Here is a 26,821-nt window from a genome sequence, read left to right as displayed (position 1 = left end):
AACAGTTTCCTTTGCTTAAATCTCCGCTAGCTGCTGGTATGTGTGCAACCGGGGTGTCCTGCTTGAGCCGAATGAATATTCATGAATTTGTGTGCAGATAATTCTTTTTTCCCCTTCTTCTTCTTCTTCCTCTGCTCCTTCCTTCCTTCTTCCTTCCTCCTCCTCCTCCTAATTCATCCGATCTCCAGCTCCTTCTCCGAACGCAGTGGAAGCAGGATGGAAATTGTCTTTTGATGATTCAGGCCTGGCATCCAGGCACTCCCTCTGGATTGTGTGTGCATTTATGTTCGTCTGTGGATTTCCACATTGCAGGATGAATAGGAAGCAGTCTCTGACATGCCCGCCTGCTTTGTGTGGTGCACCAGGTTTTGTGCACAAAACGTTTTGGCGAGAGAGACGTTGCGCCCAAGTGAAAGAAATTGTGCCTGGGCTGCAATCACTCTTTGTGTATTGATTGTTGCACTCACATGTTCATAAATATTAGCCATGTTTGGTGCTGTGGAAAAATGAAGGTAATTGCCTGATGATTAGAGCTCTTTCAGCTCTGAGAAAAAGGATTGATTATCATGTGCATGTATTGCAGGGAGCACAGGAAAGCAACAGGGACAATGTCAACATTGGTGTTTTGAGAAAGCCTTCAGCACAAAAACGGAGGTGATTTATTTTTAAAAATCAGGATTTTCTTTCTTTCTTTCTTTCTTCCCTCTAATATCTTTGTCATTTTCATGTCCTGGAAGACTAAACCGTCCCACATCTCTGGGCTTTTTCTTCTGTTTTCTTAAACCAAAGAAAGTTCAGCTTCTGTGATTGTCACACATGGATTTCTTAGACAGTGTGGACAGATTTCCTTTAAAACAGGTTTGTTTTTGTAGCAATTTCCACCCTCTCACTGCATAGTGCTGCCGCCTGAGGTTCACAGCACACATTTGCAGGTAAATTTTGAACAAGTGAATGTTGTTTGATTTGTGTTTGCGTGGTGTCATTTTCCTCACTCCCACAGTGCCAATATTCTTTGCTGCACAACAGTGTGTTATCCAACACTTCTGCATTGTCAGTGGTCAAGACCTTAGCCGAATATTGCATTTGTGGCATTTTAGGTGTGTAATTTGAACTGATTTGAAAATTCTGTTTGAAAATTTCTAATTGAAAGAATCTGGTTTGTTACTTCTTTGTTAAGAAAGGGAAATTCATATAATGTATGCGGGTGAATGTGTTTTGAAGAGAATTCCCCGCCCTTTTTAATGATTTCTTTGTCTATAAATATGTATTTAAAATGATGTATGAATGTACATTTTAAAATATATTGATCATTGAGTGTGCATGTAGACAGTTGGAGCTTCAGTGGCCTTTGTTGGGGTGTGGCCTTAACGCTCTACAGTTGAATGGATTACTCCGACAAAATTGTTACTGTGGTTTTACGTTTAGCGCCGCTGATTTCCCCTAATATTTATATTTGGACTTCTGCTTCTGGATTGATTGGTTTTATCCTTCAGAATTGTCTGCACCATGCAGAGGTTAGAATATATAGCATCCATTGGCGTCTTCGATTTTGCAAATAATTTTTTCTACTTTCCTAATTAAGGCAATCGAAGACGGCAACTTGGAGGAAATGGAAGAAGAAGTTCGGCTTAAGAAACGGAAAAGGAGGAGAAATGTAGACAAAGATTCGGGCAAAGAGGATGTAGAGAAGGCGAAAAAGAGGAGAGGAAGGCCGCCGGCCGAGAAATTGTCACCTAACCCTCCTAAGCTGACGAAGCAGATGAATGCCATCATTGATACTGTTATCAATTACAAAGACAGGTGAGCTCATATTTACCTACGTCAGTTCCTTGTTTTCTTTGTAAAGACTTACTTGCTTGGAAATAGGTGTATTTTATACGCACACCTGTATTATTCTTATGTGTCAGTATTCAATGCATCATTTATTGAACTATTTCATGCCACTTTTCAGGGCAGAAAAGCTCTGCCATGGCAGCGAACCAACAAAACCGCCATGTTTTAAAAGTAGGCTATAAATGTAAAATAGTAACATAAAAAAACACAGTTCCTCTACACATCTATTCAGCGCTTTCACAGCATCTCAGGGACTAGGAGAGGAAATGAACAGCCTGTCATCTGATTCCACCTTGCCCAAACCTCCAAATTCCTTCTCAACAGCTTCATGTAGTTATTAAAAAGCACTGGGGACAAGATGGAGCAGGACCAGTGTTCAAAACTCCCCTTGTTCCAGGCGCATTTTGCGGCGGGGAATTTCATTCAAAGTGAACAGTTTCTGAGCTCTGGGCGCAATCCTGCACCTAAGATTTCAGATTAAAACTGCAGAGTGGAAGGAAAGGAGGAGCTTTTTCTGCCTCCCCACTTCCAGCTACTCTCTGAAGACTGGAGAAGAGACCCTCTTCAGAATATTAGGGGGGTGGGCAGGGGAAGGACCAGACCGTGTGAAAAATGAACATATTTTAGCTGCAGTCCATTCATTTTCAGCACTGTATTCTTGTTATAAAAAGTGTGTGTAGACATTTCATTGTTGCGCCCATAACCTGGTTTAAGGTGCCCTTGATCTCCTAGCTTTTCTATCTCAGTTTCTAGCCCTGAGCAGAACAGGGGTGTTCCAGCATCGCCTTCTGGCTCCATCCCTCCCAAGAGGATGGCAGAATTAATAGTATATTTTTCAGTAGAAACCAGGGGCAATGTGGAATTACTCTCCTCCTTGCACGGAGTGATTATTTATTTATTTATTTATTTATTTATTGAATTTATATAATGCCCTATACCTGGAGGTCTCGGGGCGGTTCACAGAACAAAATCAAAATATAAAACCACAAAATATATAATCAAAATAAAAACAACAACCCAATACCCGCCCTCTCCCAAAAACCCACATTTTAAAAGGGCATAGGATGTCAATCAAATCAACCAAAGGCCTGGTTAAAAAGGAACGAACTTCCCTGGGGAGAGCATTCCACAGATAGGGAGCCACCACAGAGAAGGCCCTGTTCTGGTGTTGCCGCCTTCCGGACCTCTCGAGGAGGAGGCACACAAAGGAGGGCCTCAGAAGGTGATCACAGGTAGGTTCAGATGGAAAGAGATGGTCCTTAAGGTATTGCGGTCCTGAGGTGTGATGGGAAAATGTATTGGGTAGTGAGGATAGGAGTTGGGTTTGACAGTTAGGGGTGCCATTCACAAGATCTACAGGGTCTTCAATATCTTGGGGAAAGCTCCCATTGACACAGTTTAACGTTACACACACAGTTTAACGTTTCTAAAGATTGCCGGTACTAAAACTAGGACCTTTTAAAAGCAGAAACCCAGCTTTCTCTTGTGTAGGACAATTATTATTATTATTATTATTATTATTATTATTATTATTATTATTATTATTATTATTATTATTATTATTTATACCCCGCCCTCCCCAGCCAAGGCCAGGCTCAGAGCGGCTAACAAGCAATAATAAAAGCAAGTTGAATGAATACAACTTAAAAACAAGATTAAAATACAACAATTAAAATACTGAAATATTAAAATGCAGTCTCATCACAGGAGGAGAAAGGAAAAAGAAAGAGAGGGAGGGAATCAAATTGGGCTCCAAGCCAAAGGCCAGGCGGAACAACTCTGTCTTACAGGCCCTGCGGAAAGAAATCAGATCCTGCAGGGCCCTGGTCTGATGAGGCAGAGCGTTCCACCAGGCCGGAGCCAGTGTTGAGAAGGCCCTGACTCTGGTTGAGGCTAATCTAACTTCCTTAGGGCCCGGGACCTCTAGGGTGTTGCTATATATGGACCTTAAGGTCCTCTGTGGGGCATACCAGGAGAGGCGGTCCGGTAGGTACGAGGGTCCTAGGCCGTGAAGGGCTTTAAAGGTCAAAACCAGCACCTTAAATCTGACCCTGTACTCCACCGGGAGCCAGTGCAGCTTGAAAAGCACTGGGTGAATATGCTCCCATGGCAGAGACCCTGTGAGGAGCCTCGCTGCAGCATTCTGCACCCGCTGGAGTTTCTGGGACAGCTTCAAGGGCAGCCCCGCGTAGAGCGAATTACAGTCGTCAAGCCTGGAGGTTTTGTGTTTAATATACTATGTGTTGGTTTTTTACCATTGCATTATTTCAGGTTTTCCCCCTAAAGAAATACGAATATTCCAAATTTTACGTGTACTTTTACGTGTAAGGTGGGAAACATAAAATTTGTATTCAAAATCCTTTTTGCCCGACATAAGCAGACCATCAGAAATATTTTGGATTTTGCATATAGCCTACATTGGTGTGTGATCCAAGTTTATCTTAAACCGACTTGCAGAATATCCTGCCTAACTTCTGTGTTCCTTGCTGTGATTAATTTGTTAATGAATTTGTTTATCCCCCTTGGAAGTAACGGAGAAGTTTATTCCTCTAGAAAGGGTTCAGTGATACGTATCTGCATTGTGCAACTTGTCAAACTCAAGTAAGAGTGGCTGGATTGTGAATATGAGCCCCTTAATGAGAGAGATGAGTGATTTGAGAAATAGCACACAAATAGTGTCCCCTTGTGGCTTTGTGCATGTTAAAATTCTGATCCTGTTATCTGGTCCCCAGACAGAGCATCAAAACAGATAACTTCTTAAGGGGAGCTCATTGGAAGATGTAATTCATAACTCGGCAATGCTTGAGGTTATTTTGAAGGTTCAAAACAAAAACCTGTTGGGTAAAGCTTTTGTGAAAATTGGCTGTTGTGAAGAAAAACATGTTGCATCTTTTTTTCCAGTGTTGGCGTCATGTCGGTTGACAACATCTTTAAGCTATGCGCTGTCCACGACAGGAGTTGTCAACCTGGTCCCTACCGCCCACTACTGGGCGCTTGGGGATTCCAGCTGGGAGGTAGGGGGTATTGGGAAAATGCCCTGGGATGCCTGCAATCCCCCAGAACTTCAAGCATCCTCTGATAGGCGCAGCTCTGGAAAAGGCATTTCCCTTCCAGTGCGCTTCTAGCGACATCATAATGATGTATGCACACTGAGCTTCTGGCATAAGACAGCAAGAAGCGTGAGACATTGTAGAGCTAATCTACTATTTATTTACACACTATTTACAGACATAGGGACGCGGGTGGCGCTGTGGGCTAAACCACAGAGCTTAGGACTTGCCGATCAGAAGGTCAGAGGTTCGAATCCCCGCGACGGGGTGTGCTCCCGTTGCTCGGTCCCTGCTCCTGCCAACCTAGCAGTTCGAAAGCACCTCAAAGTGCAAGTAGAGAAATAGGTACCACTCTGGCGGGAAGGCAAGCTGTGTTTCCGTGTGCTGCTCTGGTTCGCCAGAAGCGGCTTAGTCATGCTGGCCATATGACCCGGAAGCTGTACGCCAGCTCCCTCGGCCAATAAAGCGAGATGAGCTCTGCAACCCCAGAGTCGGTCACGACTGGACCTAATGGTCAGGGGTCCCTTTATCTTTATTTACAGACAACAGCATAATGGCGTCAGTTCTCTCCAGCTCCGAGAGAACAACAGGCACAAGTAAAAGCGAAAGTACATAGCAAAGTCCCTACAGCGGAAGAGATAAGACTGTTTACGTTTCCTACACTCTTCTCAGACAGGCATGTGATTTACACAAATCACAAATGCAGGCTCGGAGGAGTGAAATTGCTAACAGGGGGTCTACAACACAAGCTGAATCCTCCTTCCATCGTGCACTGGTGGGGGGTAAGGAAATTTGACCATCAAGAAAGATGCATTAGTGGGCAGTAGGTATAAAAAGGTTGACTACCCCTCGTCTACAAGTTTGAGAAGAGACACCCTGCAAGACATTGTCCCCGCTGAAAGACAGGGTCATATTCATCTCTGCAGGAGTTTCTCTCCTTGCAATGTCAGGAAATGTGAGATGTCCTTGGGATATTCTCTGGTCTTGCTTCCTCGTGATGGCCCCGTTTGGAGAGTTGTATCATGGCTCAGCAGGGTGGATTTGATTTAAATCAAATCAATTTAAATCACTAGTCAGTAAGACTTGATTTAAATAACTTTTTAGAGAGAAAGACTCATTCTTGCTTAATATTTACAATATCTTAATATTTAATATCTTAATATTTACAACCAGATGAAGGTTTCATTTTGGAATAATAAGTTTTTACAGTTATATCAAAAATTACTGATTTAGTTATACTATTAGAAATACATGGAGCGATAATTATGAAATTGTTGTAAGGTTTAGTAAGTTAACTGTGTTTATATTTGTACAACTTTTCTGCTGTGCTTTATTGGAAGGAGGAAAATAATCATTTCCTTAATGACAATTTAAACAATTTACTTAACTAAAACAATAACGTTATAGCATATGTATCCATGTTTGTTAACTGATGTGGCTAAACGATTTTTGAAATAAAAAACTTAGACTGAGTTTTAGCACACATGTAAAACTTTTAAAAATCCTTATTTCCTGATGAATAGCCTTTGGACTCTAATGTAACTTAAATAGAAAACTATCTTTAGAAAGATTAATCCCCAAAAGCAGTTTATTTTAAAAATCCAATTTAAATAAAAGAAATCTGATTTAAATTTTAAAAATCCATTAAAAAAAATCATTGATTTTTACCCACCCTGTGGGTTAGGAAGCCAAGATTCTGACTTTGTCCATTTGCGTGGCCCCTTCTCACAACCAGGGAGCCCCTAGGACACTGTGGCTCCCCAGTTTGGATGACACAGGAACCTGCTGTCATTTAGAGCTTTTCCTAAATGACACATTCATTTTCCTAAATAATCGCAGAGGTTTGGTGGGAAGGCCAACGGCTCCGTTCATATCTGGACTGACAAAATGGAGATGGGCTTGTTCACCATGACCAGCTTAGATTGCACAATGGACACGTGAGTTTGCTATCTGTTCGCAAAACTCAAGTGAGCTCAGAAGTAGCCTTATCACATTGATTCAGCATTTGTAAAATTAAAAACACGGGCGCTTCCTTCTCTTTTTATAGCAGCGAGTTAGCAATGGGAGTGTTTTCCTGAATGTCCTCCTCCCAGTTTGGCCCTCGAGAGTTGGGGACCCCACCCCCGGCCACATGTGCAGAGTGCTTTTGCCTGGCGGAAATGTTTCCTTGATCTTTTCTGCTGCCCCTTGCTCACCACTGGGGAAGGTGGAGAGGTCTGGGGGTGGTGAAATCTAGGGTTTCTGCATGGCTGGAACACAACCTGCCATGCAAGGGAAAGTGTCTCCTCCACCACCACTTTTGCCCTTTGGACATCTGCCCCCCCCCCCCACCGCTGTCACGAAGCCTCAGGAAGGTTGCTCAAGGAGGAATAAAGCCATGAAGCTGAAAGAGGTTCCCCCACCCATCCTGAGTGCTGAAGAGTTTTTTGCTTAGCTAGAAGTGGATTTTGAAAAATAGGTGAGAGATTAATGACATGAGTCCAAAATGTGGCTTTGTAATTCTGCAGAAGCCTATTGTGCCCATTACAGTGGTACCTTGGGTTACATACGCTTCGGGTTACATACGCTTCGGGTTACATACGCTTCAGGTTTCAGACTCTGCTAACCCAGAAATAGTGCTTCAGGTTAAGAACTATGCTTCAGGATGAGAACAAAAATCGTGTTCCGATGGCATGGTGGCAGCAGGAGGCCCCATTATAGCTAAAGTGGTGCTTCAGGTTAAGAACAGTTTCAGGTTAAGTATGGACCTCCGGAACGGATTAAGTACTTAACCCTAGGTACCACTGTATAATGAAAACAAAATTAATGATGACCCAGAACAGGGACAAAACATGAAATGCCATCATCCTGAATCCTGAGGTGTGCTTCTGGATGTTGTATGAAACAGTCAGTGGTGAACTAATGCCAGGGTACTGGAAGAAACAAAGATCACCAGTGTTGATTCTTCAGCCTCAGCTTTGTTGGACTGGTCATGTTGTGCCGATGCCTGATTATCGTCCTCCAAACACTACTCCAGAATTAAAAATGGAAAGTATAATTCTGGTGGTCAACAAAAGAGTTTTAAAGACGCTCCCAAGGCAAGTCTTTAAAAATGTAGTATAAACACCAACAATTGGGAAACACTTGCCTGCGAGTGCTCCAATTGGAGAACAGCCTTTACCAAAAGTGTCATGGGCTTTGAAGACACTCGAACTCAGGACGCAAGGAAGAAATGTGCTAAGAGGAAGGCACGCTTGGCAAATCCACACCGTGATCAACTCCCACCTGGAAACCTATTTCTCCACTGTGGAAGGACATGTGGATCCAGAATTGGCCTCCACAGTCGCTTACGGACTCATTGTTAAAACCGTGCTTATGGAAGACAATCTTACTTGGCTACGAGGGATCGCCAAAAAAGAAGTCAGTAAGTTACTTTGCTTTGTAAAATCTTTTTACAACAGCAAGAAGAGAGCAGGACCCACCGCTGGGTTCTCCGTTTTCTCAACCTGATTGGTTCTATAAGGAGTACAGCGCACTAGCACCCTCATTCTTCCGGTTGTGTGTCCAGTGGCTGCACAAAGGGGCCCTGCGTCTTTTGAGCATCTCTACCCTTGAGGGGATCCAGACCGGCCCGGGTTCTCCTGTCACTTGGGGGCCTTCAGTGCCGACGGCATAGTGTGAGGCCAGGGGTGCAGGGCTGGCCTCCCCGGTCAGCAAGCCCGTAATGTGGGGGGCGGGCGGGAATGTTTGTGTGCGCATATCTCATGCCACATTTATTGGAGCTCAGTCTCTCTCTCAAGTCTTTGGAAGACTGAAAGAAGCAAAAATGGGTGCAGATTGATTCACTTGTTGCTTTCACCCCCACAGTCAAAGGGGTGGGTGGGGGTGGCGCACACTATTTTTTGTTCATTGAACATGAGCTAATCCTTTTAGGAGACCCCCGAAGCAATGTTTTCAACTTCCACGTCTCACTTCTGTTTCCCTACAAAGGCAAATGCTCTCACTAAGAAAACCATCTTACTTAACTGAGGCCGGGATGGATTTTATTTCCTTCGTTCCTCAGGCCACTTTTGGTCACTTCCAACTAATTCTCTTCACTGGAGCTGGAGCCTGGATCATTTAAGTGGTGCGATGAATCAACGGGAGTGGCAAGGAGAGCTTTAAAGAGTTTGTTGGCCGTCGTTAGCCTTGTTACCCTCATGGCAACAAGTCCGTTATCCTCTGGGACGCAGCGCTTCCTGGTACCAGGCCGCGTCCGCGACTCTTTGGACTCATTCAGGGGGGAAAATCCCTGCTTGCCCAGGCAGAATTGCTGGGATTCCCAGTTGGTCACCCATGTTTCCTTTAATGCAAAGTCCCTTAGAACTGACCAGACGAGGGATGTTTTCAGGCTCGGATTTGGGCGTCCCTGTGAGATTTCCCTCCGCTTCCCAGCCAGGGCAGGAGCCTTTGGGGGCGCTGCTTCTTAAGCAAGGAGCGGGGGGCGCCCATTTTCCTCAGAGCAGACGGGCGACATTGTCAGTCTTCCCTGAGCATCTCCCGCCAGCTCCTGCCCAAGCAGTGAAAAATCGCTTCCTTTAACAGCACTGAGCCATTCCCCCCCCCCAAGCACCCAGCTTGTTTTCCCTCCCCACGTGGAATAAACTGCTGTTTCAACCTTGGCCAGCTGAGATTAGGTCTGCTGCAGGATGGCTCCTCGATGGCAGAAGTTTGAGAATTTGCAGGTCCCGCTGGAACCCCCAACCCCATCCCCCTAACTTCTCTGTCTGGGTCTCCAACTATCTACGCCTCTTTTTTTAGGGGAGGGGGCTAGTAACCAGCATCAGCGGCTGCCCATGTCTTCCATAGCTCTTCCAAGGAAAATCTGCCCCAGGTGGGACACGAGGGAAGAAAAAGGAAGCTTCTAAGTCTCAGTCTTAGAGCTGTAACAGAGTGGGTGGGGTGAAGAAAAGCTATTTATTTGGGTCCAATTTCTTGGGAAAGTGGTTTTAAAAAAGCCCAGGAAAAGAAAGAACCCCTTTCTTGGTTGACTCCCCCTTTCAGCAAGGTCTAACTCAGCTTCCCCTTGGAAACCTCCGCTTTGGGGTCCCGTAGGTGGAGCTGGCGACACTCCTGACCTGATTCCCAAGGCTGCCTGGTGTGGCACCTGATTCCATTAAGACGTTTCAGACCTGATCCAAGCAGCCCTTTCCAGATCGTAGAATTGTAGAGTTGAAAGGGACCCCCGAAGGTCATCCATTCCAACCCTCTGCAATGCAGGTGTCTCAGCTCAAGCACCCATGACAGATGGCCACCCAACCTCTGCTTAAAACCCTCCAAGGAAGGAGAGTCTACCACCTCCCGAAGGAGACCGTTCCTCCCTCGAACAGCTCTTCCTGTCAGAAAGTTCCTCCTGATTTTGAATCTCCTTCCTTGTGACTTGAAGCCACGGGTTCGAGTCTCCAGAGCAGGGGAAAACAAGCTTGCCACTCACTGCATTTCTTCAGTGTCATAAAGTCCCTTCCAGAGATCCTTAAACAAGTCAAGGAAAAATGAACTAATGGTTAATGCATCTTGCCCTATTTACTCCAGAAACAGTGGAAGGATTCCAGGTTCCCAAGCCCTTTGCAAACAGGTGCTCGGCACAAACACTCCCAGTTCTCAGCTTGTGTCTTGGTTTTCCAAGCTTCTGCATCAACTTCACTTGAACCCACTGTTGGGATATTCCGTTCCACCTTAAGGAACAGGCGTGGTTGTTGTGTGTCACATGCCTGTTTACACTCCAGCACAGCTTGCTGGGAACTTCCATTTGTGTTGTGTATTGCTTTTGCTGTCTTAATTTGAACACGAAAGGGATCAGACATGTTTCCTTTTGTCCTGCTGTATGCTGAATAAGGGACGTGGGTGGCACTGTGGGTTAAACCACAGAGCCTAGGACTTGCCAATCAGAAGGTCGGCGGTTCGAATCCCCATGACGGGGTGAGATCCCGTTGCTCGGTCCCTGCTCCTGCCAACCTAGCAGTTCGGAAGCACGTCAAAGCGCAAGTAGATAAATAGGTACCGCTCCGGCGGGAAGGTAAACAGCGTTTCCGTGCACTGCTCTGGTTTGCGAGAAGTGGCTTAGTCATGTTGGCCACATGACCCGGAAGCTGTATGCTGGCTTCCTCAGCCAATAAAGCAAGATGAGCGCCACAACCCCAGAGTCGGTCACGACTGGACCTAATGGTCAGGGGTCCCTTTACCTTTATGCTGAATAAACTGCTTGTAAATATGCTCACACAACTTCTCCTGCCACTTCTGTTGTGTAGCGTTTACTCTGCTGAGTAGCGTGCCCCAGCTTCTCAAGCTCGGATTGCTGAGGCTGCAACCAAGGACTGGAGATCGCCCGGCACACTGGCCAGTGGGCTGGAGCCAGCTGGGGGCCTGCCAATTGCCCCAGTTTCCTTGGTTGCTTGCCCAACACCTGTGTGTGCCTGCCATGGCATCCTAGGCTTGGTTCATGTTGTGGGATGAAGCCTCTGTTCATGGGGGTCACTGCCCAGTCCAGGGCAAGCACTACTGTTAATCGCCGGAGAAGATTGGTCATAAATTGGCCGGCTGTCTTTTGGGGAATCCTGTGCATCATTGCTGATCTCGCCGCTGATGATACTTTTTCTGCAAACTCACGCAAAGGCTCTCAATCCGGCGTTACGCTGCAAATGCATATACAGAGCATCCTCGTGAGTAATGATTTGCAAGAGTGAACCGACTTGAAGGATTCTCAGAATAGCTCATTCAGGATTCCCCTTGTGGAAGTGCTATCATGTTAAAAATATACAACAGCATTTGAGGAGCCCTCTGCTCACGCTCTCTGCCATTTTTGGTTGCACCCTCTTGCAAATCATCTTCTAAAGGCTAATAGCATGCTGAGCTGTGTGGGGGTCCAGAGAAATTAGTTGTGAGTGAAATGACCCATTCCGTTGTGCTGACCGATCAATAGTAAGTAGCGAAGTCTCTGCTGATTTATGCCGGTTTCCATGAGAACAGAATTTTGCTCACCGTGTCTCTTTAACTCTTGCCTACCTGCTGCAAATCAGAATTACTTGCTGAAATGTGAACAGCGGCTGATGACATGATCTACGATTGCTGAATTAAAAATATTACACAGTGATGAGTTGAGCTCTAATTTTCATAGGCTAGAGGAGAGACCCAAGGCCCCTGAGTGAAATTTAACAATCCTAAACATAGTGTGGAGTCGGGCTGGGCGATCATCTGGTTTTCAGCATCACAATTTATCATCAGCTAAACATCACAATATACCGATACATCACAGTGTCTGAAATAAGGATAGTACTACTTGAGAGCCATTGGGTGAATTCCCAGGGTTTTTTGCATGACACACACACACACACGATTCACAGTACCATCCTGTACTACGTATAAGACAAGGAATTGTTACTAAAAAATTATGTTAAAAATGGGGTTCGTCTTATACACGGTGGTGTGGGATTGGTTGCTGCTGGGAGCCAGAGATTGTCAGCGGCTATTTTTTGCAGCAATAGGGAAAAAGCTCAACAACTCTGGGCAATCTTCCCCCCATTTTCTTAATTCTGGGTCCCCCAAAATAGGGGGCGTCTTATACACAGAAAAATACGATATATTGCCAGGCCCAAAATGATGAGACCAATATCACAATATGGACTTTGGACTGGTTTTGGATGATATTTCAAGATATCGCCCAGCCCTGGTAGGGAGCGAGAGTCACAGAATTTGCCAGAACTTGCATGCGGTTAATAATGCTACGGATTGTGTTTCCTGTCAGCTGCATCCCTTGCTGTTGTCCCTGGATCCCCATCCTCTCATCACTTGCAGGGAGGCACCTGCAATAGACGATGTCGCCAGGAGAGAAGTGCCATTTCTGAGCAGTTCTCTTTGCTTTTCCTACACTGCTTTCCCAACAGCAGCGGTTACAGAGTTCCTTGCATTTACAAAAATCAAAATAAGGGGGGAAAATACCCCTAGCTACAATTTTAAATTTTAATTAGTTTCTTGATGACATTGCTTGCCCTTGACGAGAAGCACTTGAAGCTGCAGGTTCATGTTACAGATGAGTTGCCTTGCAAGGAGGTTTGCAAAGGACGCTGGGAATTTTGTTTGGTTCGACTTAGTTTAAATGCTGAGTAAGTGCTAGTCTCATTAATTGTTTTGGAGGGTGGGGGCTCACTTTGGCAAAACACTTCCAAGATCCAAGGAGGGAGGTTGTCTAATAGATAAACAGAGATGGATTCCTTTAGGAAGAGAGCATTGATCAGGGGAAAAATAACAATACTTGTGTTTTCATTTCTGTGCTTTGCCTGAGCTCTTTAATTAGGACTAGAACAGAAAGTCTTCTGGCTTGTACCAAATTAAATATACCTGCCAACCGTAAGCAAACAAGAGATCTGGATATCTTTACATGTCTGATATGGAAGCTCATGCAGAAATGTAACATTTCTGGGGCTCCAGACCAGCGGTGTCAATGTAGTGAATTAAGAAAATATTTCTGCGTGAATTGCCGGACGAACATGTTTTTATGATAGATGATACAGACAGCATTTTAGAAACGCAAGACGCTATTCTAGTTTAGCAGGTTGTGTCTTTGACATAAAAAACTGGTGGAGGTGATCGGCATTCTAGTCTTTCACAAGAAATCTCTGCAACTGCACTGTGTCAACAGGTACTGAAAACTGCGCCCGTCTCTTTCCTACCCTTTGGTCACGTGGAACGCAGGAGCCGCTATTTCCAGATTCCCAACTATGCTTTTTCCATATGGTGGATGCACTGCAGTTTCCTCTGTGTACCTTCCAGTTTACGCTGGAGAAAATAAAAATGTACAAATGAATGCCTAGGTGAAGTGGCCCTTTCCCAAGTCCGGTGTGTGTCAGTTCCTGGCAAATGTGGAACAGGGACAAGAGAGAAAGTCATTTTCTCTTGATGGCATCCACTTCCACCTATCAAGGAAAATAACTCCCATGCCTCTACCTTGCTGTGTGAATATTTTCTGCGACTGAATTGTTGCAGAACAAAGAGTTTTGTGAAATGATGAAAGCAGGATTGTGATTTGGATACCAAAAAAACAATTTCGGTGTTGTCCGTTGAGTGGGGATTTCAGATGACTGCGAGAACTCGAGGCATTTGCTGGTCATGCTATTATACGTGGATGTTTTGTGTAACTTGTGTTTCAGTAATTGTTCGGGTGCAATAGTTATATCCTACAGAAAATTTTGGAAATTAATAATAATAATAATAATAATAATAATAATAATAATAATAATAATTTATTATTTATACCCTGCCCATCTGGCTGGGCTTCCCCAGCCACTCTGGGCAGCTTCCAAATTTTTTTAAAAAATACTGTAATACATCAAACATTAAAAGCTTCCCTAAACAGGGCTGCCTTCAGATGCCTTCTAAAAGTCTGGTAGTTGTTGTTCTCTTTGAATATGATAATCGAATATGAAAAGAAACTTTTCCAATAAAACTGAAACAAATTCCACACTGCTTTGAACAGAAACACCAGCTCAGTATTTTAATTCTTTTTTACCATTTCTAGTCTGATGTTCGTAGCTTAACAGCGGCCCAAAACAAACCACTTCTTGAGTTTACGTTCCCTTTGGGATTGATGCTCTCAGTCTCCCAAATAGCTGCCCCTCTTTGCGTGACGGGTAGGAAGGCGGGTCAGGCTCCAGATGCCAAGCGTTCCTTTCCACCCTGGCATGTCTGCCGGAATTAACAGCACTTTCACACTCGGCTGCATTTGCTGCTTTGTTAAGCGTGCATGAAGAACGAGGACCCGATCCAGCAAGGGGGCGTTTAGAAGTCACCTGTTGGAGAAAAGAGTGAGTTTCTGCCTAATCTGGCTTTCCCCTTCAGACGGAGCTCCAGACTTCGTCCTTGAGATCAATAACAGGGCGCTTGGCACAATTTCCAGAGGAGGAGGAGGAGAAATGTCGACCTGTTGCAACAAAGAGCCCAGGGGCGTCTTGAAAGACGGCCATATTTATTAGGGTACCGGGCAATCTGCCCCGGCTTGCATTGCCTACCAACCTGCCCATGAGCCCTCAACAACCCAGCGCACCCCTAAACCTCATGAAATCTATGCTGACCCATTAGACGAGGAGTGGGAAAGCCTTTTGGCTCCTGCCTCATGGGCCAACCTTGGCAGGTGAGCAGGACCAGGGCCGGATTTAGGTTTGATGAGGCCCTCAGCTCCTGAAGGTAACAGGGCCCTTGATATGTCCAGCTGTCCTTTGTCAACACTGTTTTTTTTGTGTTGAATATATGCTACATGATAATTTATGGACCTCATAGGTATCTCAAGCCATTTGCACACATTGCCCTGCAACCAGTCTGTGTAGAATGTCGGCACCCTATATATAGAAAGAGGCAAACCAGTGATATTTTAGGGAGCAGGCAGGGCCCATGACTTATATCCTAGGAGCCTACACAACACAAAACACTGTTGCTGTATGTGGGTTTTTATTTTATTTGTGTTTTATATTTTGGAAATGTACATCCAGTGTTTTTTTTCCTTTTAAGTTTTTTGGGGGCCCCCAAGAGAGTAGGGCCCTAAGCTAGAGGTTGTTTAGCTTATACATCTGGCACTGTCAAATCAGTAGCTGGGTTGCATCAGCCACCTGTCCAAATCCCAGCATCGGGGTGGAAAGGGGGCGCGGGAAGGGCATCAAAACATAGCCCATGCTGGTCCTTTCCCCCTTCTGCAATGCCCCACCTGCTTTCCCTTTGCCCCCCCCCCTCTTGCCCAAGCCCCCAATGCCGCCTACTCCTCACCGAGTCTCCCACCTCGCGAGGAGGAGGCAGCTCAGCCCCAGAGGTGCTGTGGAGAAACACGCCCCACAGGCCAGGGCCCCCTCTGTCCTCCTCTCCTGGCACCTCCATCCTCCTCCTCTCGCTCACGGAGCACTGAGGGTCTGCAGACGACAGTTTGGGAAGCCCTGATGTAGATAATCCTACTCAGATCTCAGAGGCACCAAATCCCTCCAGACAAAACGTACACTCTGCATGTGTGGATGTAGTTTTTTGGGAGGTGTAACATGGGGATTAGCAGCTAATAAAAGTTTGGGGGCTCTTTTGTTTGGGGCTTCCACCTTGAGGCACGTGGGAGTCCTGTCGCAACAGTCCTCAGTAAAGACCAAGCCTACTGGCTGCTGTTTTGCTCTGGTATTCCTGGCTGGTGTCCTTGTTTTTTGTCCAAGGGAGCCCTCAGATTTCTCCGTTAACAAGCTTACCGTATTTTTCTGTGTATAAGACATGGGTGTTTTTTTAAAAAAAAATAACATAAAAAATTATGGGTCGTCTTATACACGGGTCGTGCTTGGAGGGGGAGACAGGCGATTGTTGGCAGCCGTGAGTCGGAGATATACAGTGATGGGTGCATGCCGCAAGGACTGGTTGGGATTGGCTGTTGTTGCGGAGGCAATTTGTGGCTTCTGGGTGTGATTGGGCAGATGATTGGTGGCTTCTGTGAGGCGTGCGCTTGTCAGCTGCGGGTGGTCCCGCCCCCCCCCCAATAAAGCTTAACAACTCTGGGCAATCTCCCCCCACTTTCTTAATTTGGAGTCCCCCAAAATAGGGGTCGTGTTATACACCGGGGTGGGAGGTTATACACAGAAAAATACGGTACCTTAAAATTCGCCGCCTGTTAATGCCAGTATATGCAGCGACAAACGATGCTTTTTCCCACCAGTCTGGAAGGATGTTGCACAGCACACAAAACAGATTTAAAACAACACCATTATCTGTGTTTATTTGCTGAGATGCCTTGTTTGGGGGGGCAGACAATGTGACCCAGTAGAGTCAGACTACAGAGATGCCACTCATCTTTCTGAAGATTTTCTTAATTTATGCAGGTCCTACTGCTCTTCAGCGTATAGCCTGGCAGTTGCTAGGCAACCGGAAAAGAAATAGTGTGCATGCTTTCTATGATTGTTAGATCTCTTATTTTTTTATTTATGTTCAAAAGGTGCATATGGAACTGGAAATTGAGATTGAAAACCAGGATAGCATATTCACAAGTAATCATTTGCTTTTTTTTAGCATAACCTCAGTTGCAACCAGTGGAAGCTTTCTGTTAACAAATAAATGCTTTTTTGGCTTTGGGTTCTTGGTTGTTGTTTTAAGCCATATTCACTGACAAATGCACAAAGGGGACTAAGAAATCAAATCCTTCTGTGAAAAAGTAGCCAGGTTGTAGAAGAAAAAGGTAAAATTCAGTACTGTGCTGCTGTTCTAGGAATGTGTGCAATGTAGTCTGTTCTGCAATTTGCGTATATTTCCAGAATATCCCTTGCTGGTGCATCTTTTATATTATTCTACATGGCTGCCCTTGTACTTTGATTCCTCACAGCACAGGATTTTATTAATGCTCCATTTCTTGAACTGGAACAAATTCTTAGGTGAAAAGCAAAACCATCTTCCTTTTTTTCTTCTCAAACATGCTGGTCACTGCCATTTCTTGTCACAGCTAAGTAATAACGTTTTCTATTATTTTTGTCCATTTTAACAGCTCAGGACGACAGTTAAGTGAAGTCTTCATTCAACTGCCTTCCAGAAAAGAATACCCAGAATACTATGAATTAATTAGAAAGCCAGTGGATTTCAAAAAAATTAAGGTGAGCCTGATCTCTGCTAAACGCGAATGCCGCTTCCTTCCTTTTTTACATATATTTTTAATTAATTTTTTTCAAATGTTTTCACGGTAACCTTCAAATCAAAGACATTGTTTCATGAGTTGACTCCCTCACCTCCGCAGTGTTTTTGACTCAAACGCTTTCTACTGCATCTATCACAAAAAAATTCTCTATTCCAGTTATTTTGTCATTTTTCCTTCTGCTGCTTTTACCTCAAATCCTTCCCGCCATTTCATTTGACCTTGAATGCAGCTTTCCAGCATCAGGCCAAGTTATCATGACTTGGCTTTTGCACTTGTGCACAAATAGCAGAAATTAAATACTGCTTGTTGTTATTCTTCCATGTCTGTGATGTACCTGTGGAATTGCTTTCTGTTCTCACAGTGGCCAGCCAGATTATTAGTAGTAGTAGTAGTAGTAGTAGTAGTAGTAGTAGTAGTACCCCACCCATCTGGCTGGGTTTCCCCAGCCACTCAAAACGACCTTGACAGATTAGAGAACTGGGCAAAAACAAACAAGATGAATTTTAACAGGGAGAAATGTAAAGTATTGCACTTGGGCAAAAAAAAATGAGAGGCACAAATACAAGATGGGTGACACCTGGCTTGAGAGCAGTACATGTGAAAAGGATCTAGGAGTCTTGGTTGACCACAAACTTGACATGAGCCAACAGTGTGACGCGGCAGCTAAAAAAGCCAATGCAATTCTGGGCTGCATCAATGGAGTATAGCATCTAGATCAAGGGAAGTAATAGTGCCACTGTATTCTGCTCTGGTCAGACCTCAGCTGGAGTACTGTGTCCAGTTCTGGGCACCACAGTTCAAGAAGGACACTGACAAACTGGAACGTGTCCAGAGGAGGGCAACCAAAATGGTCAAAGGCCTGGAAATGATGCCTTATGAGGAACGGCTAAGGGAGCTGGGCATGTTTAGCCTGGAGAAGAGGAGGTTAAGGGCTGATATGATAGCCATGTTCAAATATATAAAAGGATGTCACATAGAGGAGGAAGAACGGTTGTTTTCTGCTGCTCCAGAGAAGCGGACATGGAGCAATGGATCCAAACTACAAGAAAGAAGATTCCACCTAAACATTAGGAAGAACTTCCTGACAGTAAGAGCTGTTCAACAGTGGAATGTGCTGCCAAGGAGTGTGGTGGAGTCTCCTGCTTTGGAGGTCTTTAAGCAGAGGCTTGACAACCATATGTCAGGAGTGCTCTGATGGTGTTTCCTGCTTGGCAGGGGGTTGGACTCGATGGCCCTTGTGGTCTATTCCAACTCTATGATTCTATGATTCTATGACTGGGTGGCTTCCAGCATGTATAAAAACATAGTAAAACGTTAAACATTGAAAGCTTCCCGATACAGGGCTGCCTTCCAATGTCTTCCAGAAGTTGTGTAGTTCTTCATCCCCTTGGCATCTGAACAGAGGGGGCCTGTGGGAAAGCTGAGCGCCAGCCCTCTCTCCAGCGCCTGGTGTGCATTGCAGTCCCTGCGCATGGAGGCAGAGCATAACCTCCGCCATGTCTAGCTGCCATTGATAAACCAGCAGGACCATCCCATCCCCAAGTAACCGGCGTGAAGCCAGGTTAGGCTGGTTAAAGGATGCCAGGTCAAACTCTCTTCTGGAGCAGGGCTGCTAAACCCAGCAGAGGAGAAACAGCCTCAGTCCAGTATACCTGAAGGAGCGTCTCCACCTACATCGTTCTGCCCGGACACTGAGGTCCAGCGCCGAGGGCCTTCTCGGTAGTGGTGCCCGCCTTGTGGAACACCCTCCCACCAGATGTCAAAGAGAAAAATAACTACCAAACTTTTAGAAGACATCTAAAGGCAGCCCTGTTTAGGGAAGCTTTTAATGTTTAATAGGTTATTGTATTTTAGCGTTTTGTTGGAAGCCGCCCAGAGTGGCGGGGGGGGGGACCCAGCCAGATGGGTGGGATATAAATAATATATTATTATTATTATTATTTTATTTTATCTGAAAACGCTTGTTTTGTTTGTGCTATCCGATTAATCTACGCCAAAAGGATAACAACACTGAGAACGTTGCGTACGTGAATCTGTTGTGTTCATGAGTGCAACAGGCTTGTTTAACCAGCTATCCTGTTCTTTCTCTCCCCCTTTCAATTTCTTTCGATTGGGTTTTTAGGAAAGAATTCGTAACCATAAATATCGGAGTGTTAGCGACCTGGAGAAGGACGTCATGTTGTTGTGTCACAACGCTCAGACCTTCAACTTGGAAGGATCACAGGTCGGATTCAAATTATTTGCTTAGCAGAACTGCGGTGTTGGTGTACACATTTGCATTTGTGAACATGTTATGTAAGTCAGTAAGAAGCTTGGGGGCTTGTCTAAACTTGGGGTGGCGTTAACATTTCCCCAGTCGTATAAAACAACCTTCAGTTTCATATTTTCTGTTTCAGCTTGCTTTTAGTCTTCAGAGTTTGTTCTATAGCAGGAAGTTCTTCTCCTGCAACTACAGTATACTTGAAACATCTCGGTTGGAGAAATAAGTCTACATTTACCACCCTTGGTATCAACTAGTTGGTAGTTCTCTGTGGTGGTGGTGTTATTTTTAAAAATCTTCTGAAGAACTCAACTTCTTCCTTGGAAGTTGGGTAATAAAACTGGCACTTGCTGAAGTAAATATAGACTGTATCTCCATTTTGCTTACGAGTGGATTGGTGGCTTGTCAATCTTTATCTTGCAACTCATCATCCATGATGGATCATTGGAGGAATCTATTTGTTGGCTAAGAGGTGCAGTCTTCACCAGTCTTGACCATGGCTAATACCAGGCATAGGCAAACTCTGCCCTCCATATGTTTTGGGACTACAACTCCCATCATCCCTAGCTACCAAGACCAGTGGTCAGGGGTAATGGGAGTTGTAGTCCCCAAACATCTGGAGGGCAGAGTTTGCCTATGCCTGGCTAATACGAACTAAGGGTCCCTATGAAAAACTCCATCATACAGGAACCTAGTTGGCGTTAACCGTAGCTAACATCATTGAAGCCATGACCCTTAAACGCAGTTTATGGGGAAAGGGCAGATTCACTTTGCAAGAGGAGATGAGATGGGAAGGATGGGTGAAATCCCACAGCCTGTTCATAATCTGTGAACCATGGATAAAGATTGCAAGAACCTTCACTGTAACAGGTCCTATATCTATCCCAGAATTCTATTATTAGCTAACACGAACGCTTTTGTTCTTTCTGCTGATAATTAGCATCGGAAGAGTGCTTTTGTTTTAACCTGGATATATTGTTAGACTATAATCTAAATCTTAATTAGAGCCTTCCATTGAAGACTCTTGAGATCATTAGTAATAAAACATTAAATAATTCAAACATAAGCAACTAAGTTTGTTCTGGGTATAAGATTTCGTGTGCATGCACACTTCTTCAGATTAAGATCCTAGTCTAACATCATGAAAGCTTATACCAGAACAAACTTAGTTGGTCACTAAGGGGCTACTGGACAATTTTTTATATATATTTCGTCTGCATCAGACCAACGCAGCTACCTATCTGCATTCAAACATAAGTGTAGGTGGTGCTTAGAAATGTGAAAATATAATATGGAGCTTCATTTTGTTTCATACTGCCATCAGAAGGCTTTTTTTTAACCCTCATTTAGTGCATGAAAAATTAACATTGGCATTTCCTGTAAAATTCATGCAACAAGACTTGTGACTTGTAATGGGGGAGAGAAGCCTTGCTCTCTCTGGGTTTGCATAGGAAATAGCGCTCCATGCTGTGAATCTTTGATGAAGCACAGCTTGCCGGCCTGACGCTGCTCTCCTTTCCTGCCACAGATCTATGAGGACTCCATTGTTCTGCAGTCGGTGTTCAAAAGTGCACGGCAGAAGATTGCCAAAGAAGAGGAGAGCGAGGACGAAAGCAACGAGGAAGAAGAAGATGAGGAAGACGAGTCGGAATCTGAATGTGAGCCCCTCACTTCATTGCTTTTTTTTTTCTTCTTAAAAAATGTTTAGGGGTCCTCTCATTTTGCCTTGAGAAAACCACCATTTTATAGTTCAAATCAGGGGAAATGAATACAGTAAATGGACAAAAGTACAAACAACATGCGTGGCCCATATTGAAATAGTGCCCCTCCATGAGACCAAGCTTTCATCAGTAAAACACCACACTTCCACATTCCACACTGCTTCACATATTAAACGCTCGCTTCTGTCCGAGACTCGGGGAAACACCGGGAAAGGAAAGGAAGCCGCCGTCGGGGGTAGCAATGGAACCGATGGTTCACCCTGCTAGAGAAGAAACTAACAATTTTTTAAAAAATAGTTTCTTCTTCCGGTAGATTTACAAACTGTTTAGGGGTATGTGTACCCCTGTGTCCCGTCCCCCCAGAAAAAAGCACTGTTTTAAAATAGGAAATTTCCTTATATGAAATTTACATTCAGATTATTTCTTTGAAACTCTTACGTTGTAGAATCAGGAATGCTGATAAGGTCCTTTTCAGGATAGTGTGTGTGTGTGTGTGTGTGTGTGTGTGTATGAGAGAATGAGTGATTTGTGCGAGTTTGTTTGTTTGTTTGTTTGTTTGTTTGTTTGTTTGTTTTATATATGGTTTAAATTTATAGCCCACTGTTCCTTCCAGAGGAACCCAGGGGAGTCAGTGGCTGAGAAACCTTAAACACTGGGCTTGACCCACATTTAGTCACACTTGAGACTAGATTCATTCACATCCATAGTGTGTAGGACTGCAATGATGGACGTAAGTCCCGTCTATGTCTCCGGCTCTGCTGTAAGCAGAACTAAATCTGCGTCCGGTCTGTTAATTTTGGCCGCTAAGTTTCTTCTGTGGGCTTTTTGGGGGTTTTTTGCAGCCAAATCTGTGAAAGTAAAAATCAAACTAAACAAAAAGGAGGATAAAAACAGGGAGAAAGGAAAAGGCAAGAAGCGGCAAAGTCGAGTCAAAGCCAAACCGGTTGTGAGCGACGACGACAGCGATGAGGATCAAGATGAAAATGTGAGTGTTGCTTGCAAGAGCAGTAAATGCATTCCCCCCCCCCCCATCCCTATGCCTGTATCTGCAATTGTCACGAATGGGATCCGCCTTTGGAGGTTAACAGTCCAGCAGAGCGTTTTCCAGCAGGGGGCGCTGCAGGTATTTGGGGCTCCCCTGTCCCTAAGCAGGAGCCCTGATGGGAGCTGTCATCCAAAACCAGTCAGGGGGGGCAAGGGGGCCGATTTTGGGGGGCTCAGGATGCATGGAAGGTTTGAGAACATTGCATAGTATCCCATCACCTCTCCAGTAGGATGCTCAACACTTGGACTCAATGCCCGGGATTGAAGGAGCTGGGAAGCTTCTTCTGAGCTCCAGGGAAGAGATTTGCATCAAGAAATAGGTGGCAAATTTCAGGGAGATGCTCCTAAAAGGGGGGAAAGGAGGCCTTGAGCAAGTAGTTTTTTTGGAGCTCAGCCGGCCAAGTTAAAATTAAGTACTAGAATGGCAAACCAAGTTGATGGACTCTACTGAAATGGCCAAATTAACTGGGAAGCTCAGAAATCAAGAAGACGAGAACTTGAAAAAAGAATGGGGAAAGTTTACAATTTATTTACAAGACCATTGTAAGCAGGCTAAAACATTAGCAGGATTTCAACCACGCTTGTAGAATAACGGGAAGGATAAATCTTGGATACTATTGATATGCAGTTGTGCATATTATCACTAGGACCCGTGGAAGGGATGGGGAAAGTCAGGAGAGTCAGAGTAATCTTGATATTTCAGTCTTGGAATTGTTTTTTGCTGTATGTTTATATTTTTAAAAATCAAATAAAAGTATTTTTTTAAAACATTAAGTACTAAGGCTTAACTCAGGCATAGGCAAACTCGGCCTTCCAGATGTTTTGAGACTACAAGTCCCATGATCCCGGACCAGTGGTCCTGTTAGCTAGGGATGATGGGAGTTGTAGTCCCAAAACATCTGGAGGGCCGAGTTTGCCTATGCCTGGCTTAACTCTTGTATGGATAGCTGGAAAGACCCCTCTGTTGTGTGAAATATCCTGTGGTTTCTTGAAGAGCAGGGTCCCTTAATGGCAAATGGGGTTTTGCCAGGGGAGTTCTGCCGGCCGTTTGCAATATGCGTGGGCTCCTGCACTTCAGATGGAAAAGAAAGAAATTCTGCAGGTGCACAAAGGTTGCTCTTCGTTAATTTTGTTTTAAGGTAGCCTATAAAGGCCGGCTGTAGGGACGCTGGTGGCGCTGTGGGTTAAACCACAGAGCCTAGGACTTGCCGATCAGAAGGTTGGTGGTTCAAATCCCCGTGACGGGGTGAGCTCCTATTGCTCGGTCCCTGCTCCTGCCAACCTAGCAGTTCAAAAGCACATCAAAGTGCAAGTAGATAAATAGGTACCGTTCTGGCGAGAAGGTAAGCGGTGTTTCCGTGTGCTGCTCTGGTTCGCCTGAAGCGGCTTAGTCATGCTGGCCACATGACCCGGAAGCTGTACGCCGGCTCCCTCGGCCAATAAAGCGAGATGAGCGCCGCAACCCCAGAGCCGGTCACAACGGGACCTAATGGTCAGGGGTCCCTTTACCTTTACCTATAAAGGCAAGCTAAGGCTGCGTAAGCCCCGCTAAACTCCCTGGGATTTGGTTCTGAGTGAGCATACTGTACATGCCGTCAGTCTTTTGGTATATTTATTTGGAAGTAAATTGTCGCGAAAGCCGTGAGACTTGCGAGATGCACACGGCACAGCTGTGCCTGATAGCTCATAAACCTATTATAGAACATCTTGCGACAAATCCAGAGGCATGGCTAAAATAACTGGATTGCCTTGCTATCTCTTGGTTGCACCTTGTTTCTTTATTATGGCCCAAACAGGGGTGTCAAAGTAACATTGTCTTTTTTGCAATGCTTTCAACAAACAAAACCTCTAACCTTCCCCCCTGCCTCTTCCATCCAGGACCAGTCGGAAGCCAGCGGAAGTGACGACGAGTGATTCACACGGTCCGATGTTCATAAAGGAGAACCGTTCTTCTCTTCCCTCATTCTGCACCCAGCGAATTCACTCTGCCAGATTGGCATCGGGGCGTTTCTGTATTTACATCATCTATAACTAGCTTTAGGATATTGCCAGACAAACGTTATGGTATCATGGTGTAAAAAAAATAAAAATGGAAAAACATGTAACATACTGTGACCAAACGGGCCTCAAAGATTTAAAAAAAAAAAGCTTTTGATGGAAAAAAAACATGGGTTGATAGTATATTTCTATGGGTTGGGTTTAACTTACTAATGGTTTGACATTCCTGGTTTCCATATTTGATTAGATGCTATCATCTGGCATCAGAAAGATTTGAAAACAATGTCTTTTGTAGCATTGCTAACCAGGAGAAGCCATTAAAAGCAACTGGTGATTTTATTTTTCATCAGGCAGTTTTCAAGGTTTTATTAGTTCTGTATTTGTTTCTTCACTGTGGTGCATATATACAATTTTCTTAAATGTACAGTAGCTAGCCTCTACCCAGTCCTCCCGCATTCATTGCTTCATTTGATTCTCTCTTGAAAAAGAAATGCTTTTCGAACTGTATACATGAAATTTATGTCTACTGTAAACTTTAATTTTCCTTTTATTTCTTCTCTTTTTCTTTTTTTTCTTGATTACAAAAAAGTTGGATTTAAAATGCTATTGAATATTGCAATCTATATAGTATAATGAATGGCTTCTTTCATCAGATTACCTTTTGTGTTACCAATGTGGTTTGCCACCTTTCCCCCAAGTGTACTTAATCTTTGCTTTCTTTGCACAATGTCTTTGGTTGCAAGTCATAAGCCTGAGGCAAATAAAATTCCAGTAATTTTGAAGGGTCTGTGCCATCCGTGTTTTCCAAGCAGAATGACATTGCAGCGTTGAGCTTCATTCTCACTTCCTTTCAGTGTTCAAAATTCACCAGGTGCCAGGCGTGTTTTGCACCCGGCTCTCAGCCACTTGCGACCAAGTGAAGATGCCCGGGAGCCAGGATGACACCTGAAATCTCTCTTTTTTCCCCAAAAAAATTTTTAATTGGTTTTCACAATATTATAAACAAACAAACACACAAGACAAGCAAACAAAACAAACATAAATCATAGCCTTATTAAAAATTACACTTATTAACTTTGTTACGTGACTTCCTCTCTTCCCCTTGGTTGAATTTCATTGCATGTCCTTTTAACGGTTTTTCAAATCCCAATTTTTATGAAATTTAACTTAAACATTAACATCCTTAAATCTTCACCTTATAGAATTAAACATATTAATTCATCACTTAACATAAATAAAATCCTAAGCCCATTAAGTATCTGCAAGCTATTTCCAGTTAGTTTAATTTAACAAATTTAACTAAATAATCATTAAATTTATTCCATTCTTCCTGATACTACTCCTCCTTCTGGTTGCGGACTCTTCCTGTCAGGTCGGCTAGCTCTGAAAAATCCATCATCTTCATCTGCCATTTTTCTATTGTTGGTAATTTTTGGGTTTTCCACTTTTTAGCTAGCAAAATACGTGCAGCAGTTGTGGCATACAAAAATAATTTAACATCTTTCTTGGGCAATTCCAAACCTGTTATTCCAAGAAGAAAGGCCTCTGGTTATTTATAAATGTATATTTCAACATTTTTTTCAATTCATTATAAATCTTTTCCCAGAAGTCTTTCACCTTGGGACAGGTCCACCACATATGATAAAAGGTTCCTTCCTTTTCTGAAATCTCTGCCACCTGGAGGTCCATGCCTGGGGATCCTTGAATCTGGGCTGTTTCCACACACCAAGACCACATCCTGTAGAACTCTGTCCGTTCATATTTTAGCTACACAGTCCAAAAGAATTTCAGGAGCCAAATTGCCTTTTCTGTGCAGCCTGAGCAGGAGCAGCAAACGACGACGTTATAGTGAATTGTTGTCTCTTGTCTTCACTTCCCCCACCCCAGTGCCCTGCTCACAGTTGTGAATAATATTCCTACGTTATGAATGGTCCATGTCACCATTAAGAAAAAGAGGCAGGGACAGGCCAATAGATTACTTGGACAGTTCCTGGATCAAGACTTCTCTTTTTTAAAGGTCTCAAAGCTCTTAACCCAGCTCAAGGTTGTCCTCTGAACTAGCCAGATGTTTAATTGAGACTCAGTCACATTTGGGTTCAAGAGGGGCCGAAAAGAGAATCGTATATGGTTTTCTTTTCTTCTTCTTTGGCGATTCCTCGTAGCCGAGTAAGATTGTCTTCCATCAACACAGTTTTAACAGTGAGTCCGTACTTGACTGTAGAGGCCAATTCTGGATACACATGTCCTTCCACAGTGGGAACATTGG

General features: G+C 44.2%; 1 protein-coding gene and 1 long non-coding RNA gene across 9 annotated transcripts in view; one reads left to right on the top strand and one right to left on the bottom strand.

Annotated features, from left to right (window-relative positions):
• The window catches only part of SMARCA2 (SWI/SNF related BAF chromatin remodeling complex subunit ATPase 2), a 124,357-nt gene extending 99,020 nt beyond the window's left edge, over window positions 1–25,337 (top strand). For 7 of the 8 annotated variants that reach the window (XM_081176073.1, XM_081176074.1, XM_081176075.1 and 4 more), the window contains 6 exons: window positions 1,583–1,800; window positions 17,386–17,491; window positions 19,655–19,756; window positions 21,321–21,450; window positions 22,356–22,498; window positions 24,436–25,337. In XM_081176073.1, the coding sequence (XP_081032199.1) occupies window positions 1,583–1,800; window positions 17,386–17,491; window positions 19,655–19,756; window positions 21,321–21,450; window positions 22,356–22,498; window positions 24,436–24,471 (735 nt within the window). In that variant the 3' untranslated portion in view covers window positions 24,472–25,337. Of the gene's footprint in view, window positions 1–491; window positions 513–1,582; window positions 1,801–17,385; window positions 17,492–19,654; window positions 19,757–21,320; window positions 21,451–22,355; window positions 22,499–24,435 lie in introns of those variants that run through there. The other variant, XM_081176079.1, reaches the window with a different exon arrangement.
• Window positions 1–26,821, bottom strand: part of LOC308577018 — a 219,816-nt gene that overhangs the window by 17,380 nt on the left and 175,615 nt on the right. The window lies entirely within an intron of this gene.

This window comes from Podarcis bocagei (assembly GCF_964188305.1).
Source record: "Podarcis bocagei genome assembly, chromosome: 17".
NCBI lineage: Eukaryota > Metazoa > Chordata > Lepidosauria > Squamata > Lacertidae > Podarcis > Podarcis bocagei.
Note: the sequence above shows the minus strand (reverse complement) of the source record. Positions and strands in the feature narration are given on the sequence as shown.